The sequence below is a fragment of the Danio rerio genome, chromosome 8, assembly GCF_052040795.2.
Source record: "Danio rerio strain M-AB ecotype USA chromosome 8, GRCz13ab, whole genome shotgun sequence".
Classification (NCBI taxonomy): Eukaryota; Metazoa; Chordata; class Actinopteri; order Cypriniformes; family Danionidae; genus Danio; species Danio rerio.
The window spans coordinates 8,597,243-8,616,358 of NC_141028.1; the positions used below are offsets into that span (position 1 = coordinate 8,597,243).

Below are 19,116 nucleotides of genomic sequence, written 5' to 3' on the forward strand. Positions count from 1 at the left end.
CACCGATCCCATTGCATTTTATTTAGGATAAACCACTTATTTAAAATTAATTAATTAAAAGGTGCGTACTCTCCAATACACCATAGTGTCATAATATTTAATAATTATAATTAAGATAGACACCTGACCTCCATTTAATAAACAATTTATTTGCCATACTCTGTTAATTTGAAGTTTAAAGTTTAAATAATTTATGTTAAACTTAAATTATTTAAAAACTTAAAAAGACTTAAATTTAGTCATTTAAGACATTTTAGGTCATAAGTTTACATACATTGACCGTTGCATTTAGTAGGCCTATTCTGGTCTAAATAAGCTTTTTGCATCTTAGGTTTTTACACACACAAATTAAGCAGTTTATACGTACATTTAATGTTACTTTGAAATTACTTTTGATGCAATAAATAATCCTAAATAGTTGAAAGTGTTAACATATTCTTGAAATGTAGTTATTTTATAACTATGAAATTTATTACTAAACAAAGTGAATCATTATGAATTTGCCAAGAAATAATCCACTTTACCACCGTAAAGCAATGCCCCACACTCATAAGAACGGTAGAACCTGGACTGTATGATATGTTCTGTATGTAAAATAGAGAAAATAAGCAAGATGAGCAGTCTCATGCAGCCTTAGTGAAATATAGCGCGTCACAGCAATGAACTAAAAATAAAACCACCCTTGAAATGCTGGCGATCTTAATTTTTTCAGCCTACACTGACTGAGAATAATGTTGCACTATTTAATTAACAAATAATTAGAATGTTTTTTTTTCCTTCAACACATTCATCATTACTTTTGCCTGTGCAAGTTTTTTTGCGCGCGCTTGAGCGCGAAGGCATCTATTTTCAGGTGCAAGTTGCCACTTTGGGTGGCACCAGCACACTCTGCCACACCTGTGGCTATGTTCCTGCTACAATAATAATAACAACAACGACAAAATAATAACAAAAAATAATAATAATAAGACAGGCCTACTTTGACGTTGCAATAAAAAAGTATTAATTATCAAATAAATATTTACAATAGGCTAAAGGCATATATTAAATTAAAATAGGAGAAAATCCAATAGAAACAAATGGTACCATTTATTATAGCCCCATGCAGGGCCCAATGTGTTCTTACAACCATTGAATAACTAAGTAAATAATAATAATAACAATACTAATAATAATAGGCCTAATAATAATAATAATAATAATAATAATAATAATAATAATAATAAATTATTATTTTATACAGAGTAGGCTATTATTTAGGCCTACAATAGCTCTGAAACAATCATGTAAACCAGGTGCTGCTCAGAAATGGCTATCTTTGCTCTGCATCAGGTGCACAGCAGCAAGAAGCTTGGCAGTGAACTATGACCTTATTTTAATGACAAATGTCTAAGAATATTGCTGATTTACGTTTTTATTTAATTTATACATACGCAATGAATGTAAGCCTGCTAACTGTGTGTGGTTCAAATGATAGAATATGTAAACTTTGTTTATATATATAATTAAATAATAATAATTAAAAGCCTGCGTGTAAGGCTTTTATTTTGAGGGTGACGTCACGAGCGCAGATTTGGTTGACCAATTAGAGGAAAGTGGGCGTTTCAGCACCGCCTACATGTGTAAAATGAATTTTAAAGTCGTTTATCCGTTTTCCTACCCTAAACCAAAAAACGAAAATCCAGCCAAAATCTCGTTTTTTCGTTTTCTCGTGAGCAAAAGAAAAACGGAAAAACGGCCGTTTTCTCCATTTCCTTTATTCCGTTTGAAAATGGAAAACAAATGAACAAAACGTACACGGACCGGGATAGTTCATAAAAATGAAAATTCTGTCAGTTTACTTACCCTTTACTTTTTTCATACCTTTATGAGTTTCTTTCTTCTGTTGAACACAAAAAATAAAAATAAAAAAACAATGGAATTCAGAGGTTACATGTTTTCAGCTTCAAGATAGCTCCAACCACCTCCAGCTTGACTAGTTGGATCAGCTGTGTTTGATTAGGGTTGGAGCAAAACTGTGCAGAGCTGTGGCCCTCCAGTAATCAAGTTTGAGAACTACAGTAGGGGTGTCTAAACTCGGTCCTGGAGGGCCAGTGTCCTACTGAATTTAGCTCCAACTTGCTTTAACATACCTGCCAGGAAGTTTCTACTACAAGGGAGCCCAAACTCCTGGAGGTCTAGTGTCCTGCAAAGATTAGTTCCAACCCCAATCAGACGCACCTGGGCCAGATAATCAAGCTCTTACTAGGCTTTCTAGAAAAATCTGTGCAGGTGTGTTGAGGCAAGTTGGAGCTAAAATCTGTAGGACACCGGCCTTCCAGAACCGAGTTTGGACACGGCAGTTCTAGTGTATCTGATAAGACAGGGGTGTCAAACTCAATTCCTGGAGGGCTGAAGCCCTGCACAGTTTAGTTCCAACCCTGCTTCAACACACTTACCTGTAGGTTTCAAACAAGCCTGAAGGACTCAATTAGTTTGATAAAGTGGGTTTATTTAGGGTTGGAACTAAACTGTGCAGAGCTGCGGCCCTTTTGGAACTGAGTTTGACACCTGTGTGATAAGAGTTTGATTAGCTAGTTCAGATGTGTTTGATTGGGGTTGAAGCTAAACACTCCAGGACACCAGCCCTCCAGGACTGAGTTTGGACACCCCTGGCTTACAGCATGGTTAGCTTAGCATAGCATAGCTAACAGAAAAAAACATCAACAAAACAAAAGTTCAAGGAGGTTTGTCAAGTTTTTATTAGTAGGCAATGAACCTTTCTTTGAGGATTTGTTCTAAGGCATTTTGAATAAGCACACTTGTGTTATCATAGGCAGTTAATTGGTAGATAAATGCTGAAGGCATACTGACACAATGCTCAAATAATTATATAATTTGCATTTTAATAAATAAACACAATTAAACCAACACAATCCCTGCCAAGCGCAAACGTAAGGCATGTATTCATGCATAGGCTACTCTGGCTCTGGGTGCTCCCTATGGATGCGTTTATTATTCTTGTTTTGTGTACATTATTGTTTGCTTTTTGAACAGAATCTGAAATCAAGCATTAGGGCACAGTGAAGTTGAAGTTGACAAGGTTTGAACACCTATAGCTAGCACCAGGGGGTTTGGTTCAGGATGTTTACTTCTCTTTTGGCTTGGCTTTCTCAGCTTTGCTATCTTTCTCCTCTCCTCCTTTCTTTTTTTCCTCTTCTTTTCCAGCATCATCCTTCTCAGCCTCATCTTCTTCACCTTCATCACCCTCTTCTCCTCCTTCCTCTTTTCCCTCTTCCTCTTCTCCTTCCTCTTCCTGTTCTCCTTCTTCCTCTCCTCCCTCTTCACCACCTTCCTCCCCTGTGAAAGAGTCAACAGAGAACAAATGTCACAAGTGGGTGTGTGCAAAATTGAATTGAAGCCTTATATTTTAAGTATATGATCCTCACCCTCTTCTTTTTCCTCTTCTTCTTTTTCTTCTTCCTCTTCCTCCTCCTTCTCACCCTCTTCTTCTTCCTCCTCCTTCTCTTCTTCTCCCTCCTCTGCTTTTTCTTGCTGTTCCTCCTCCTCTTCCTCCTCCTCTTCTTTCTCAGGACTTGCCTCAGCCTCCTGCGCCTGGGTGGCTTCTATGATCTCATATGGTGAGGCAGAGTAACTCATCAGTCTGGTTCCCAATAGATAGGGGGCGCCAGAGGTCAGGCTTGCCTGGACTGAGAATACAGGACGACCAAAAGAAGGAGTGGCAGCAATGGAGGGAGAAAACACACTAGAGATTCCACCAATGCCGCCCACGTTAAAGCGGGTTTCTTCTCCTTCTAGAAGCTTCCTGTTGGAAGTAGAACAAAAGTTTAATTCAGATTTGGAGGGGGGTTGTTTAATTTATGTAAAATCTCTATTAAATCAACCTATGTTTAGATTTTATAATGTTATTTATCGCCCTTCAATTGTAGTTGTGTGCATTACTAACCTGTAGGCAGCAATCTCAATATCCAAGGCCATTTTCACATTAAGAAGGTCCTGATATTCTTTAAGATAACGTGCCATTTCACTCTTCATTGTCCTTAGTTCATTCTCCAGGTCACCGATAGTATCCTGTCCAGACAAAAGTGTGTAGTAAATAGCCTTTATGTAGTAGGGCATGAAACTAGCAACATCAAGGTCAAGGGTTTGATTCCTAAGGAAAGCAAACGCTACTTAAATTTGTACTGTAAATTTAATGGATTTATTTAAACAGAAACATTGGCCAAATACATAAATTTAAATTAAATGTGAATTCTGACCTGCAAGGCAGCGATCTCTGCACTCTGCTTCTCCTCGACTTCTTGAAGTTGCCTCTCCAGAGCTTGGTTCAGTCCCTGACATGCCTCGATCTCTAGATCTCGAGCTTTCAGAAGGCGACGGTACTCCCCAGCCTCATCTTTCGCCGTGCGGATGTTCTCCGTGTGTTTAGCCGTGTCTTCCGCCATTGTGCTCACCTTCCCGCGGAACCACTCCTCAGCGGCCTGGATGTTCTGCTGAGCCAGGCGCTCGTACTGACCTCTGATGTCTCGGAGAGCCACAGAGAGGTCCGGTTTTGCCACTTCCATCTCCACTGACACTTGGGCGGTGTACTGCACCTGAGCTTGAAGCTCTGCGATTTCACTTTCATGCAGCCTCTTGAGGAAGGCCAACTCATCCAGCAAGGTGTCAGCCCGTTTTTCAAGCTCAGAGCGGGCCAATGCCGCCTCATCCACTCCCTTTCTGGCATCCATCATCCGGCCTTCAGCTTCCTCACGGGCAAGAACTTCTTCTTCATAGCGACTCTGCAAGGCCTTAAGTGCCTCTTCCAATCGGTCACGCCTTTCTTGAGCAGCTTGGCGCTCCCTGCGGGCCTCATCTACCGCCGCACGAAGTTCCCTTGCCTCTTGTTCATACAGACCCCGGAGTCTGGAAGGTTCACAGTGCCTCTGGCGCAGCAAGAGCAGCTCTGACTCCAGTGCACGATTCTGGAGCTCCAAGCCATGTACGCGCTCAATGAAGCTGACAAAGCGATCGTTGAGGTCTTGAAGCTGGGCTCGCTCCTGGGTCCGCACTTGTTTAAACTCTGAGCTCAGCTGAGTGGCCTGGCTCAGTTCCAGATCTGCAGAGGCAGCAGAAAGATGCAGACCCGCACCAGAGGAGAGAACAGAAGCACGGGATGGGGATGAATAGGTCGAATAGACAGAACGAGAGCGACTGCTTCCTCCACCAAAGGGCGTCCCGCTACGCACCACAACCCGCCTGCGCTGCACAGACGGGAGATAAGGGTTGTAACTCATTGAGCTCATGATGAATGAAGAGAGAAGAGAACAGAGACGGTTTCCGCAGTGCTGCTGCTGCTGAGGAGAGAGAGATCTGCGAGGATGTACAGCACTGGCAAGGCTTTTTATAGCAGGCGGCGAGACTCTGACGCAGAGCTTTTTACTGACAGCGTGAATCGATTACCTTCAGTTCTGCTGGGATGGGTTCTCGGAGAGTAGAGGAGGAATTACAGAAATGGATTGGCATTGAAATGCAAGAGAGAGAGAGAGAGAGAGAGAGAGAGAGAGAGAGAGAGAGAGAGAGAGAGAGAACAACCAAAAGGCCAATGAGGACAAAGATTTCAAGAGCGTATGAGTACATAATTCATCATGTTTGGCTGTTACACTGCACAGTGCCAATAGAGGACAAACACAACAAAGAGCCATTACATTTTCCCCTTTTGTATTAGTTTCCAGAAAGTCTGTTTGGTTTAAAGAATGTTTCTAGTTATGAGATGAAAAGTTTGCATATCTGCAAACTCTTCAATGTTTGCTTGTGCAGTCTTACAATTTTTCAGTGGTCTGTACATCTATTTCCAGCAGTACAGAGCATTAAAATCTCTCAGCCACTCATTCCTCTACACGGTATATCAACAAACTGGATATAAACACTAACAGAAGCACTAACACAAGTAAATGCTTCTCTCTAGTGGTGGTCAAAGGTATTGTAAAATTCCATTAGCGTCCCTCAGACAAAATGCAGAGTCATCATTGAGCAATCAGAAAACTACAGATCAAAGCAATAATAATCTGTATACACAGTGATGTATATATAATAAAACATGCCATCTTAAACAGCATTTTATACAGTTTTATATTCTTTTGCCATTAATAAATCTCAGATTGTTGCAGCCAGTCATTTAACCAAGCACAAGCTGTAAAATATTTTATACAGAAATAACCTAATATTTACATAATTACATATGACATATCAAAAATGCATTCTTTATGTATAAGATATTTATTTATGAGTTTTTTCAACAGTAAAAAAAAACAACACAAAGCAATAAACACAAATAAACTTAAGGTAGGGTTGGGGGGGATATAAGGGTAAGAGCAGGGATGTCAAACTCAATTCCTGGAGGGCCGCAGCCCTGCACAGTTTAGTTTAAACCCTGCTCCAACACACCTGTATGTGTGTAGGTTTCAAACAAGCCTCAAGGACTTAATTAGTTTGATCAGGTGTGTTTAAATAGGGTTTAAACTAAACTGTGCAGGGCTGCGGTCCTCCAGGAACTGAGTTTGACATCCCTGGGTTAGAGTGTTTTACAAAATACATACTTGCAAGGAATATTTTGTGTATTACTAATACATTACTACTAGTATGAGTGTGTATAGATGATGGCTTGCAGCTAGAAGGGCATCCGCCGTTTAAAACATATGCTGGATAAGTTGGCGGCTCATTCTGCTGTGGCATCCTCTGATGAATAAAGGGACTAAAGCCTGGTTTATACTTCTGCGTCAAGTGACCGGCATAACCCACGGTGCATGCAACGCCCTTAGCTGTGCATTTATACTTCTGCGCGCTGTCTCTGTTGGTCTGCATTAACACTTCCGAAACACTAGTTGGCAGTGAGGTGTAAATGTTCCTCTGTGTCGAGTTTCTTTGCTGCTGTTTGCTTTTCCTAAACATTTCCTGGATGTACAAGTGACTCAAACTCGCTCATTTTGAGGCAGGAACCGGTGGACGTGCAACAACTTTAACTATGAGGTAAACACAAAACAAAACTTTCCATCCGGAGTTCCTTCACGGGACTCCACACTTGTAAACAATCGCTCCATTGGGCTCGCGCCATTCGCGTGGCTCTTGGTCCCGCCCAGACTCGTCAGCGCTACCAAGCCGACCAATCACAGAGCTTGCGCTACGCGTTGTTGCGACATGTAGTTAAATTTTTTGAGAGGTGCACGTCAGTGACGCCGACGGCCACGGCGAAGGGCTATTCGTCAACGCCGTAGCATACCCGTGCGTTTGACGCAGAAGTATAAATCAGCCTTAAGCCAAAAAGAAAATGACTGAATGTAGTTTTTACGCTAACATGCAGTGGTTTTGCATAAAGGGTTAATGTAAATAATGTAAGATGGAAACACTAATAATGACTAATAAACACATTACACTCACATGACTCCATTATGCTTGCCTTGTTTGTAACTGTTGGTTACTAGGTCACCAATACTATAACAAGCCACTCTAACTTGAGGTAAAAGCAGCTACTTTGCAATGGGGAACTTTCTTTTTTTTTTTAATTTGGAAAGATTTGCTTCACATTAGGATGGAAACCCCGCTATTGACACTGAACCATAAACCGAAAATCCAGCATAGAGTGGTTCAGTGAACTTGGCATTAAACGTGTGTATGTGTGTGAGTGTGTGTTCATCAGAGACACTGTAGAAAGACAGGATTCCAGCCGGCCTGTCCAGATACACTGCTATTCTGTTTGAGGAGTCTGAATGGACAAGTATGTCTATACTCCGATAATCGTGCCAAGCACTGTATCGATCTGGAGTACAGAAAAGACCCCAGGACTTTTCGTTCCACCCAAATCTGCAGTCACTCCCACCTTTTTTTCGGATTCCTTTATATGCCACTGCGGCATTTACCCCCCGACTCCACTCAGCCTCCCAGTAGCAGCGATCAGACAGAGTTTCTTTACACAGAACCTGCTCATAGTGCTCAAATCTGTCCGGATGATCAGGATAGGGCTGCTCATCTACCACACGCATCACCATTCTGTTTCCCTCTAAAAGAGTGAGGCGAGTGTTTGCTGTGTCTGGATCTAGACTGAGATAGCAGGAATCTGCACATAAGAAGAAAGAGGACAACAAAGACAGTTCAGCCATTGTAATATTTCATGGCTATAACATCTCATTACATGGCATAATACTTATATTTCATCCATTATTTGTGTGTTTAAACGTTTTAAATGACAAATGATTTTGGTAGGGGATTTTTGCCATTAATAAGGAATCAATAACATCTCAGATACCATAATAAAGGATTTGAAAATGAAGGAAGGTATTTTTTTATGACACTTCTATACAGCTTAAAGTGACATTTAAAGGCTTAAATAGGTTAATTAGGATAACTAGGCAGGTTAGGGTAATTAGGCAAGTTATTGTATAACAATGGTTTGTTCTGTAAACTATCGATAAAAAAATTAGCTTAAAGGGGCTAATAATTTTGACCTTAAAATGGTGTTTGAAAATTTAAAAACTGATTTAACTCTAGCCGAAATAAAACAAATAAGACTTTCTCCAGAAGAAAAAATATTATCAGACCTACTGTGAAAATGTCCTTGCTCTGATAAACATCATTTGGCAAATATTTAAAAAAGAAGAAAAAAATCAAAGAGGGGCTAATAATTCTGACTTTAACTGTATATTTAAGCAAATGTTTATATTTTATCTAAACATAGAAAGCCTAAATAAATTATATACAGTTGTAGTGAGAAGTTTACATACTCTCAATATGCTCCTGAATGTCATATAAATACTCTTACTTTGAACAGCGTGAGTGTGTGTTTGTATGTAGAGATGAACAGATAACCTACATTTCTTTAATCCTGGTGTGATCCTGAACTCTCCACAATGGCTGAAACTAAAATATGAGACATGTATGAATGAAGCAGGAAAATGAAATGAGATGTATTTTAAACAAAACTACAGATTATTAAAAACGTAAACAGGAACTTTTAACAGGGTGAAACACATAGCAAACATGCTTTTAAAGTCCACATGAACTGGAAGTTGCAGAGACTTTTATTGCAGTGTGTTGATGTACTTCCAACGTAAACTGAATATTGAGTGAGGAACGGGGTTTTCTTTTGCAGATCAAAATTGGGGTTTATTTTGCACTCCCCCTAGAGCTGGACATGCCCACTTTCCTGACTTTTTCCAAAGTAGAGATGTGAAAAAAACCCTGCTGAAACAAGGGGGTTTCATGGCCCTTAAGCCACTTAAGAGCTAAAATGTGCTGTCCACATATGGGCTATTATGGACCATTTCCACTGAGTGGTACGGTACGGTACGGTTTGGTACGCTTTTATGGCCGTTTCCACTGTCCAAAAGCATCCCAAACCAAACCGTACCGTACCACTTTTCCGGCACCCCTTCGAAAGGGTCCCAAACTGCAGAAAGGGTCCCAAAAGGTGGAGCTACACGCGTAGCTGAACGCTGATTGGTTATAAAGAATCGTCACTTGTACGTGCGACAAAACAAGAAACAACACAGGAAGCAGCGCCATATTTAAAAAGACAGCATAGAAGAAGCGTTAGTAAAGGCGAAACAATGTCTGCACGCGCAAATCAAACGTGGTCAACCCGAGAGGTGCAAACCTTCCTGGCCATAATCGGCGACAAGAAGGTGCAATAAAGCCTTAGGACAGAGATAGGGAAACTATGGGCAAATGTGGCTCTTTGGCCAAAAACATGTGGCTCTCCAGCTGTTTCTCTTCAATAATATTGAAAATTTTTAAATTATATTGTTATAGTGTTTTCTACACCAAAATGAACAAGAACTTAGTTTACAATATGCTGTGGTTTAACTTGAATTGTGACACCAATAAAGGGAAAGCAACTTACATTTCTATGGTAACCTCGCGTATGTAAATTTAAACAGCATTCATTAGTGGCGATGGCGAAAAGAAAAAAAAAATCTGATAAATTCCCTTTGTTCACATATTGTAATGCGTTATATTTGTTTATTAATAAATATAGGTTTTGTTATTTACAAACCGCTAATGGCTCTTTAAAAAATACATTGAAAAAAGACTGGCAACGTGAGCTAGCAAAATAAACACTGTAAATGTTGCTTTCTTTCCCAGGTATGGGTTGCGGCTGGAATGGCATTCGCTGTGTAAAAACGTGCTGGATAAGTTGGCGGTTCATTCCGCTGTGGCGACCCCGGATTAATAAAGAAACTAAGCCGAAAAGAAAATGAATGAATGTTGCTTACAAGCAAACTTTAAAGCTCTAAACACAAACTTACTCTATTTTTTCCAGTTTGAGGTCTGGATTGTTCTGTAGAGCTGAAAGCATCTCAACGCCTGCTTCTCCCGGATGATTGTAGCTGAGGTCCAGAACTTTCAGGTGTGACGTATTTAAACTGAAAGCTGAAGCCAGAAAACCACAGCCTTCCTCCGTCACCATACACCCAGACAATCTACACAGATGATAAAATGAGACTGAATTTATTTTTGTGCATTAACACCTCTACTAGCATAAGCAGCATTAGGCAGAAACAATGACTTTTTCAATGTAATCAAAGTTTCAACACTAAAGCCTAGAATAATTGATCTATGAAAACAGGAAGAAAAATGTTTGTCACTCTTGCTTACCTGAGTACCTGAAGCTGACAGTTGGGACTCTTCAATCCAGCACATATAAGCTTCACACCAGTATCCTGCAGATCATTATTACTCAGATCCAGCTCTATGAGGGACGAATCTGATGATTGCAGAGCTGACGCCACAATGTCACAACACTGATCAGTGATATTACAGCCGGCAAGACTAAAAGAGAATAAAGACTGTTTCAGTTTATGCACCTGCAATGATTTTGTACACTGTAAATAACAATTATTTGATTTTACTTTTGTAAAAAAGTGAGTAAACCCTTTGCTTTCATAGCAATTATTTGACTTTACTTTACAAAAAGTTTAAAAATTGTTGCTTTTAAGGTGATTATTTGACTTCACATTAAAAGCAACAAGTTTACTCGGTTTTTAAAGTAATTAGTTGACTTTTAATTCGATTAGTTGAGTTTTCTTTTTTTATTAAATAAATATTTTACTTTTAAAGGTATTAGTTGACTTTTCTTTAAAGGTGTGAGTAAGCTCATTGCTTTTAAAGTGGTTAGTTGACTTTACTTTTTAAAAAGTAAGTAAACCAGTAGTTTTTATTAACCTTATTCTAAAATGCGGAAGTGCGCCTGTTTTCGCGATTGTTTTAGAACTTCCGATTCAGTCGTCTATGGGAGAAATGACTAGGAATAATAAACGGCAGAAAACGGTCTAACTACTTGCTCTACAAACAAACGTTTGCATGACTATACAGACCAAGTAGAATAATAGAATAAGAAAATATCAGTTTGCAACATCAAACAGCGAAAAGAGCAGTTTTTAACGTCTAAAAATGAAGGGAAGTGAAAGAGACCGGAAGTCTCGAACCAAAAACATTCTAATCGCTGCACCCGCTCGTCTGCGAAGAATAAGGTGAATAGTGATTAACTCACTTTTAATAAGTGACTGAACTTGTTGCTTTTAATCTTATTAGTTGACTTTGAAAGCAATTAGTTGATTTGCGTTTTAAAAATATGAATTAAATCTGTTGCTTTTAAAGATATTAGCTGACCTTTTGTTAAAAATGTGTATAAGCTCATTGAATTTAAAGTGATTAGTTGACTTTACTTTTGCATAAGGGAGTAAACTAGTTGCTTTTAAAGATATTGGTTGACTTTTAATAAGTGGGTGTGTCTGTTGTTGTTAAAGTCATGACATTAGTTGATTTTACCATAAAAAAATTGAGTAAACTTGTTGATTTGAATGTGATAGGTTGACTTTTAATTCGATTAGTTGAGTCTTCTTTTTTAATTAATTAAATCTCTTACTTTTAAAGGTATTGGTTGACTTTTCTTTAAAAGTGTGAAAAAGCCCATTGCATCTAAAGTGATTAGTTGACTTTACTTTTAAAAAAGGGTGTAAACTAGTTGCTTTTAAAGCGAATAGTGGGCTTTTAATAAGTGAGTAGATCTGTTGTTTTTAAAAAGATAATTTTTTTGACTTTACCTTAAAAAGTGAGTAAACTTGTTGCTTTTAATGTGATTAGTTGACTTTTAATTCGATTAGTTGAGTATTTCTTTTCAAAAAGTGAATTAAGTATTGCTTTTTAAGCTATTAGTTGACTTTTCTTTAAAAAATGTGAGTCTACCCATTGCTTTTAATGTGATTAGTTGACTTTACTTTTAAAAAAGCATGTAAACCTGTTGCTTTTATAGCGATTAGTTGACTTCACTTTAAAAAGTGTGTAAACACGTTGCTTTTAAAGCAAATAGTTGACTTTATTTAAAAAAAATTGTAAATCTATTGCCTTTAAAGCGATTACTTGACTTTGCTTTTAAAAATTGCCATTTATGCAATTAGTTGACTTTACTTTAAAAAAGTGAGTGAAACATTTCAGGGTCTCTGCAGATATCATAATGTCAAATTTAAGACCTTTTACGACTTTTTTAAGACCATTAAGTGTTAAATTTAAGACCTATATCGCAATATCAAAAACACGGGAGAGAAAATATAAAAGCACAAAATTAGGGGTAAAATAAAGTTATTTAAATTGAACAGTACTAAAGTCAGGTTAAATGCACCATTGAACTACAGAAAAAAACAAACATCTTAATGCAGATTTATACTTTCACCTGGCACCGCATCGCACAACTCACGAAACGAATTAAGGCTTTTTTACTTGACACGTTCACCATTGAGATTTTTTTTTTTAAATGACAGGGGCCGGTCCAAAAAACAGAAAGTAAAATCAGACGAATAAAAAGATAATCATTATTACTAAAGATGTTTTTGGGGGCCTCTTTTTTTGTTTTAACAAACTTATCCCTCAGGTTTTCCAAAGTTTTACACAAACCCTCCTCCTTTCCCATGGCTGTTGCAATTTCTAGCCAATAATTATTGGTCATTCTGGCAAGCAGAAATGTAACTGTGATAGAAAATAGGTAAAAACTTGATTAGGTATTATAGTCTACTGTACTATTCACTCTTCAAATAAATCCAACTATCAATCCCATTTTATCACTAAAACAAAGTGTACTAGTGTCTGCCGCATGGTGTTTTGTAAAGTACTTCAATTACTCTGTTGTGGTAATACTATAGTTGCTATGGTAACACAACAAGTGTATTAAAAACAAAAAACAAACGCACTGAGTTTAATATCAGAAAGCTGATTGGCTATTGCAAGTTGTCCTTTTTGTAGTTGTAATACCGCAAATTACAATTGGACTAGTGAAATAAAGAACTACAACACCCCAAAAACCTAGCAACAACAACAAAAAGAATTTAAATGAGCATTAGATGTAGCGTTACATGGACATCGCAAAAATAAGACCTGTGCAAAAATATTTAAGACCTAGAACAGCAAATTTAAGACTTTTTAAAGCCATAAATATAGATTTTTTAATTTAAGACTTTTTAACACTTTTTAAGACCCCGCGGGGACCCTGCATATTAAAGAAATTAGTCAACTTTACTTATGAACGTGAGTAAAACTGTTGCCTTAAAATTATTAAAAGAACAGAATTGTAAAACTAAGCTAATTCAACTCAAAGGTTCTAACTTGCAATGGATTTACTCACTTTTTTAAGTCAACTTGTCACGTTTAAGGCAACAGGTTTACTCACCATTTAAAAAAAAAGCAACTAAATGCTTTTTACAGATAATACGTAAATTCAAAGAGACACTCACAGTGCTTTTCTGCAGTTCATTACTGCCGGCAGCAGTCTTCTCCGTCCCTCATCTGACGTGTTGTATTTTCGGAGATCCAGCTCCTCCAGCACCTCCTCTGACATCTGGAGCATGTAGGCGATCGCCGAGCAGTGAGCAGGAGAGAGTTTATTCTCTGAGTGTTTGTCGGATTTCAGAAACTCCAGAATCTCTCTGGACAGGGTTTGATCCTTTATCTCCAGCAGACAGAGGAACAGATTGATGGATCGGTCAGCTAAAATCCCCTGCTCGTGTTTGATTTTCTCTTTAATGTAAGCTGCGATTGTCCTGATGCTCTCTGAGCTCTTCTCCGTATGCCTCAGGAGACCCTGTAGGAGTCTTTGATTGGACTCCAGTGAGATACCCAGCAGAAAGCGCAAGAACAGATCCAGGTGTCCATTCTCACTCTGAAGAGCTGCGTCTACCACTCCCTTATAAAAATTTGAGAGCAAATCAAACACTTTCAGAGCCTCTGAAGTGTCGTTTACAAAGCAGTGAAAGATGTAAAACGCAGCGAGAAACTCCTGAAAGCTCAGATGTATGAAGCAGTAGACTTTCTGATGATGAATCACAGACTCCAACCTGAAGATCTCAGTGAGCATCCCAGAATTCACTGAGCTCTCTGTAACATCTATGCCATGCTCTCTCAGGTCCTCCTCGTAAAATGTCACATTGCCCTTCATCAGCTGTTTGAAGGCCAGATCAGCAAGTTTCAAGATCACATCTTTGCTGGACTGCAGAAGCTCTTCTGGATTTCTCTGATCATTCTCAGCATACTTCTGGTTCTTTATTTTAGTCTGGATGAGCAGGAAATGGATGTACATTTCGGTCAGAGTTTGAGGAATTTCAGCATTGAGATCATCTTCCAGGACGTTCTGTAGAACCGTTGCTGAAATCCAACAGAAGACCGGTATGTGGCACATGATGTGGAGGCTTCTTGATCTTCTGATGTGTGAGATGATTCTGCTGGCTTGATGCTCGTCTCTGATTCTCTTCCTGAAATATTCCTCCTTCTGAGGCTGACTGAACCCTTGGATTTCTGTCAGACGGTTGACGTATTTTGAAGGGATCTGACTGGCTGCAGCTGGTCTGGTGGTGATCCAGATTAGGGCAGAGGGAAGCAGATCTCCTCGGATGAGGTTTGACATCAACACGCTCAGTGATGTAGACTCGTTCACATCACTGACTTTCCGAGCATCTGAAAACGTAAGTGGGATTCTGCTTTCATCCAAACCGTCAAAGATGAACAAAACATTATACTGTTCAAAAACGATTGAATCCAGATGTTGAAGTTCAGGATGAAAGTCCTGCAGAAGTTTTCGAAGACTGTACTCATGATCTTTAATCAAGTTCAGCTCTCGGAATGAAAGCACAAACAAAAAATCCACATCCCGATTGGCTTTTCCCTCAGTCCAGTCCAGGATAAACTTCTGAACAGAGACCGTTTTTCCGATTCCAGCAATGCCGTTCGTTAAAACGGTCTTGACTTTGTCTTGTGTATAATTCTTAGATTCTGGAAGAGGCATGAAGATGTCATTGCAGTTGATTGGAGTTTCCTGAAGCGTCTTGAACCCTTTTTCCATCTGTAAGATCTCATGTTCCTCATTCACAGTTTCACTCACTCCCTCTATGATGAAGAGTTGTGTGTAGATCTGGTTCAGGGATGTTTTGTTCTTTCGCAACTGATTTCCTTCAAACAAACTTTCATACTTCCTGTTCATGCTTGTTTTGTGTTTCTCCTTGAGCAGATCAACAGCTAAAGTGTGGCATGGAGCAGGATCAGTAGCCTGGATGTAAACATCTCTCTTCGCACTGAAGAAACACCAAAGAGAAACATTTCTTTGCAGATAGTGTTAAAGTATTCAGGTTTGACTGCAAATAGATCTCAAACAAGAAAGAAAAATGAATTAATAAAAAAACAAAAAAGGCTGCACGGTGTCGCAGTGGGTACCATGTTCACCTCACAGCAAGAAGGTCGCTGGTTTAAGACTCAGCTGGGTCAGTTGACGTTTCTGTGTGGAGTTTGCATGTTCTTCCCATGTTCGCATGGGTTTCCTCCGGGTGCTCCGGTTTCCCCCTCAAGTCCAAAAGACATGCGCTATAGGTGGATTGGGTAGGCTAAACTGTACGTAGTGAATGTGTGTGAATGAGTGTGTATGGATGTTTCCCAGTGATGGGTTGCAGCTGGAAGAGCATCTGTTGCGTAAAACATATGCTGGACAAATTGGGGGTTCAATCCGCTGTGGCAACCCCAGATTAAGAAAAGGAAAAAAAAAAAAAGCACACTCTATTAACATTTACTTACTCCCAAGTCCATTTATATCGAAGATGTTATTTAGCCGCACGACATTGGTGTTTCGTAACATCTAGTTTTTTATGAGGTGAGTTGTTAGCCCAACGCTCAACCCCTAATCTAAAGGACCAGGACATACACTACGGACAATTTAATTTACTTAATTCACCTACAGCATATGTCTTTAAACTGTGGGGGAAACCGGAGAACATGCAAACTCCAAACAGAAATGGCAACTGACCCAGCCAGGGCTTGAACCAGCGACCTCCTTGCTGTGAGGCACCAGCGCTACCCAATGTGCACCATGTTGCCCCTTGTTAACATTTGCATAACTTAAAAAATTCATTGTAAAAAAAAAAATCTGTAAAATTTGAATGTAAAAAATAACAGATAGCTGTAAAAAAATACAATAGAAACGTAAAATGAATGTTATTTTTGTATATTTTTGGTAAACTACTGAATTTCATCAGCCAAAAAAATTGTCAACAAACAGTATATATGTAAAGGTTGTCGCAGACGAAAGTGAAGAGCGGGGGGCAGGGGATGTTGGGGGGTGGGGCGTTCGCGGATGAAACGGACGTAAGTGAGAAGCGAGGGTTGGAAGGTAGGAGTGGGGAGTCGTGGACGAAAGTAAAGAAGGGGGGGTGTTGTCATAGAGGAGGGGGAAAGGTACAATAAGTAAAATGAATGATCCGGATCCGGTTTGTTCCGGCACAAATTAAGCCCTGTTTATCGTAAATATGAAGGAAGTTGGCGGTTCATTCCGCTGTGGCGACCGCGGATTAATAAAGGGACTAAGCCGACAAGAAATTGAATGAATATATTGCATATTTATATTGCTTGGCTTCCTAAAAAAACAATGTAATTTAGGTTTGAGATCAAAACTAAAAAATGGTCTGAGGTCTAACCTCCAAACTTGTTACAGTACATTTCTGTGGCTGTTGTCATTGTTTGTTTGTTTTTTTGTTACCATAGTAGATTCTAGTCTTACCTGGGGTCGAAGGTCACCGACCCACCACTAAATTTAAAAGGAAGATCCATGGAGCTGGTGCTCTTCACAGAGGCACAGCTGGCTTTTGGAGAAACGTCTGTAATGTGACTCCTTAAAACAAAAATCAGCACAGGAAATGTAATTATTCACTGAAGGCGGTTTATTAATTAATGACATTTATTAACAGACTGCACCAGAGGAAACTCTCCTCAATTAACACAACGTAAATGAACTGTGAAATATGATGCACAAAAATACTAATAGTAGTGTTAATTTCTTTGGAATTCCAGAAAAACATTAATAACCAAGCCACATTACAGATTTATGGAAAATGAGCTGCAGTATACACACATGCTCTTTAACAATCACACTAGAAACCCTGGCAGAATTTTACACTCCCATGAGCAATAACATTAAGGTTAGTAAATCTGTCCTTATTTACAGTTTTTATAGAGCATATTTGTAAGTAAGTTAGCCTTACTCGACAGATTCATCACTGACTTCAGGAGTTTCTGCTGGGTTTCTGGGTTGTGGAGATACTGCTTTTCGTCTCTTCTCATTTTCTTCCATAACCTTTAAAAGGTTACATCTAGTGTCAGTCACAGAAGGCCCAAATAAAAACTACATATTGTTCTATTTTATATACGACTAGCAACTTTTCAAACCAGACAGCAAAATTTAGGACGTATTTAAAGCCTGTAACATTTAAAACTAATTTAGGAATTTAGAATTTGAGCCACTGAACATACAAAACAACATTGCTAAACTGGAACAAGTATATAGAAGCATGACAACAAACTAATTATAAGAAATTAGATTAACAACTCCACTTATATTCGCACACATTCAGACTTTTTCCTTTATAATATAATTTCAAAAAAGTATTCCTTGCAAATTGGCAACGCAGTGGCGCAGTAGGTAGTGCTGTCACCTCACAGCAAGAAGGTCGCTGGTTCAGTTGGCATTGCTGTGTGGAGTTTGCATGTTCTCCCTGCGTTGGCGTGGGTTTTCCCCACAGTCCAAAGACATACAATACAGGTGAATTTGGTAGGCTAAATTGTCTGTAGTGTGTGAGTGTGAATGAGTGTGTATGGATGTTTCCCAGAGATGGTTTGGAAGTGCATCCGCTGCGTAAAACATGTGGTGGATAAGTAGGCGGTTCATTCCGCTGTGACAAACCCAGATTAATAAAGGGACTAACTTAAGCCGAAAGGAAAATTAATGAATTCCTTGCAAATTCTAAACAGGGAAATCATTTTATCAGCCAATGACTATCAAAGTACAAAATTGTTCAGTCAAATAAATAGTGCTAATGTTGTTTTACAGTCATATTTACATGTTTTTCAGACCGAATATTCAAAGTACCAGGGAGCATGTTAAATATTGTCACTGAACGAATGTGCCAATACAAAACCACCTTTACCTCAATATGTTGGCTCAGTTATTGCTAATGCTACTTTACATATTTAAAATTACGCAGTTTAACGTTACATTATATACAATATATACACTATATATAAGATATTCGTAGTTATACATTATACAAATTTATATAAGAACTCGTAAAAAGCGAAACAAACATTTAAATCAGTCAGAGTTAACGTTAGCAGGGCTAAGTTACATCTCTCTCATGCAACGTTATATCAGGTAAAACAGATTTCAGCGTAAATATGTAACGTTAAGCTAAATATTTATATTTTTAAAGAGTATTAATTTCAGATTCTAACTGATAACACGACCTTACCTCAGAGAAACGCAGTCAGACAGATAGTTTTCACGCTTTTGATTCCGTTAGTTTTTACTTTCCGTTTTGGTTTAAACTGTACATTTTCTTCTAGGCGGGGCACCCTGAGAATGACGTGGAGCTTGAAGGATGTCGACATCTTCTTGTCAAGGTCTAAAACTTGATACTTCTAATATAATACGTTGAATTGGATTAAACACTATTAAACATAAAAATAAAATATGGTATATAATCCCAAACCTTATTTTTGAAAAAGTCCATGATATAGAGTTTCTTTTAAAGTGTGACTTTGACATTAAACTCCCCATTCAGT

At 38.7% G+C, this 19,116-nt stretch overlaps 2 protein-coding genes across 11 annotated transcripts; both read right to left on the minus strand.

Annotated features, from left to right (window-relative positions):
- Window positions 1-2,717: 2,717 nt before the first annotated feature.
- On the minus strand, window positions 2,718-5,347 carry neflb (neurofilament light chain b). The gene is given in 4 exon segments (NM_001039838.1): window positions 2,718-3,339; window positions 3,429-3,805; window positions 3,947-4,071; window positions 4,260-5,347. Coding segments are annotated over 4 exon segments (1,740 nt in total). The 5' UTR covers window positions 5,286-5,347; the 3' UTR covers window positions 2,718-3,127.
- A 253-nt stretch (window positions 5,348-5,600) lies between these two features.
- Window positions 5,601-18,899, minus strand: si:ch211-255g12.8. 10 transcript variants are annotated; one of them, XR_015497207.1, is made up of 9 exons: window positions 18,804-18,899; window positions 17,541-17,632; window positions 17,060-17,170; window positions 13,758-15,587; window positions 10,630-10,803; window positions 10,281-10,454; window positions 8,846-8,892; window positions 6,545-8,092; window positions 5,601-6,375 (listed from the first exon to the last, which is right to left on the minus strand). XR_015497207.1 is itself a non-coding variant. In NM_001444557.1 (8 exon segments), coding segments are annotated over 7 exon segments (2,955 nt in total). In that variant the 5' UTR covers window positions 17,630-17,632; window positions 18,804-18,899; the 3' UTR covers window positions 7,194-7,562.
- Between the last annotated feature and the right edge of the window lie 217 nt (window positions 18,900-19,116).

What these genes read in the sequence shown, in the direction of transcription:
- si:ch211-255g12.8 (XM_087263661.1), bottom strand. Translation starts at nt 17,109, where the DNA reads ATGGATCTTCCTTTTAAATTTAGTGGTGGGTCGGTGACCTTCGACCCC. An exon ending in TGTCAGCTTCAGGTACTCAG is followed by an intron (nt 10,455 to 10,629) that starts GTAAGCAAGAGT and finishes TCATCTGTGTAG; the next exon opens with ATTGTCTGGGTGTATGGTGA. An exon ending in CTCAAACTGGAAAAAATAGA is followed by an intron (nt 8,893 to 10,280) that starts GTAAGTTTGTGT and finishes CTCATATTTTAG; the next exon opens with TTTCAGCCATTGTGGAGAGT.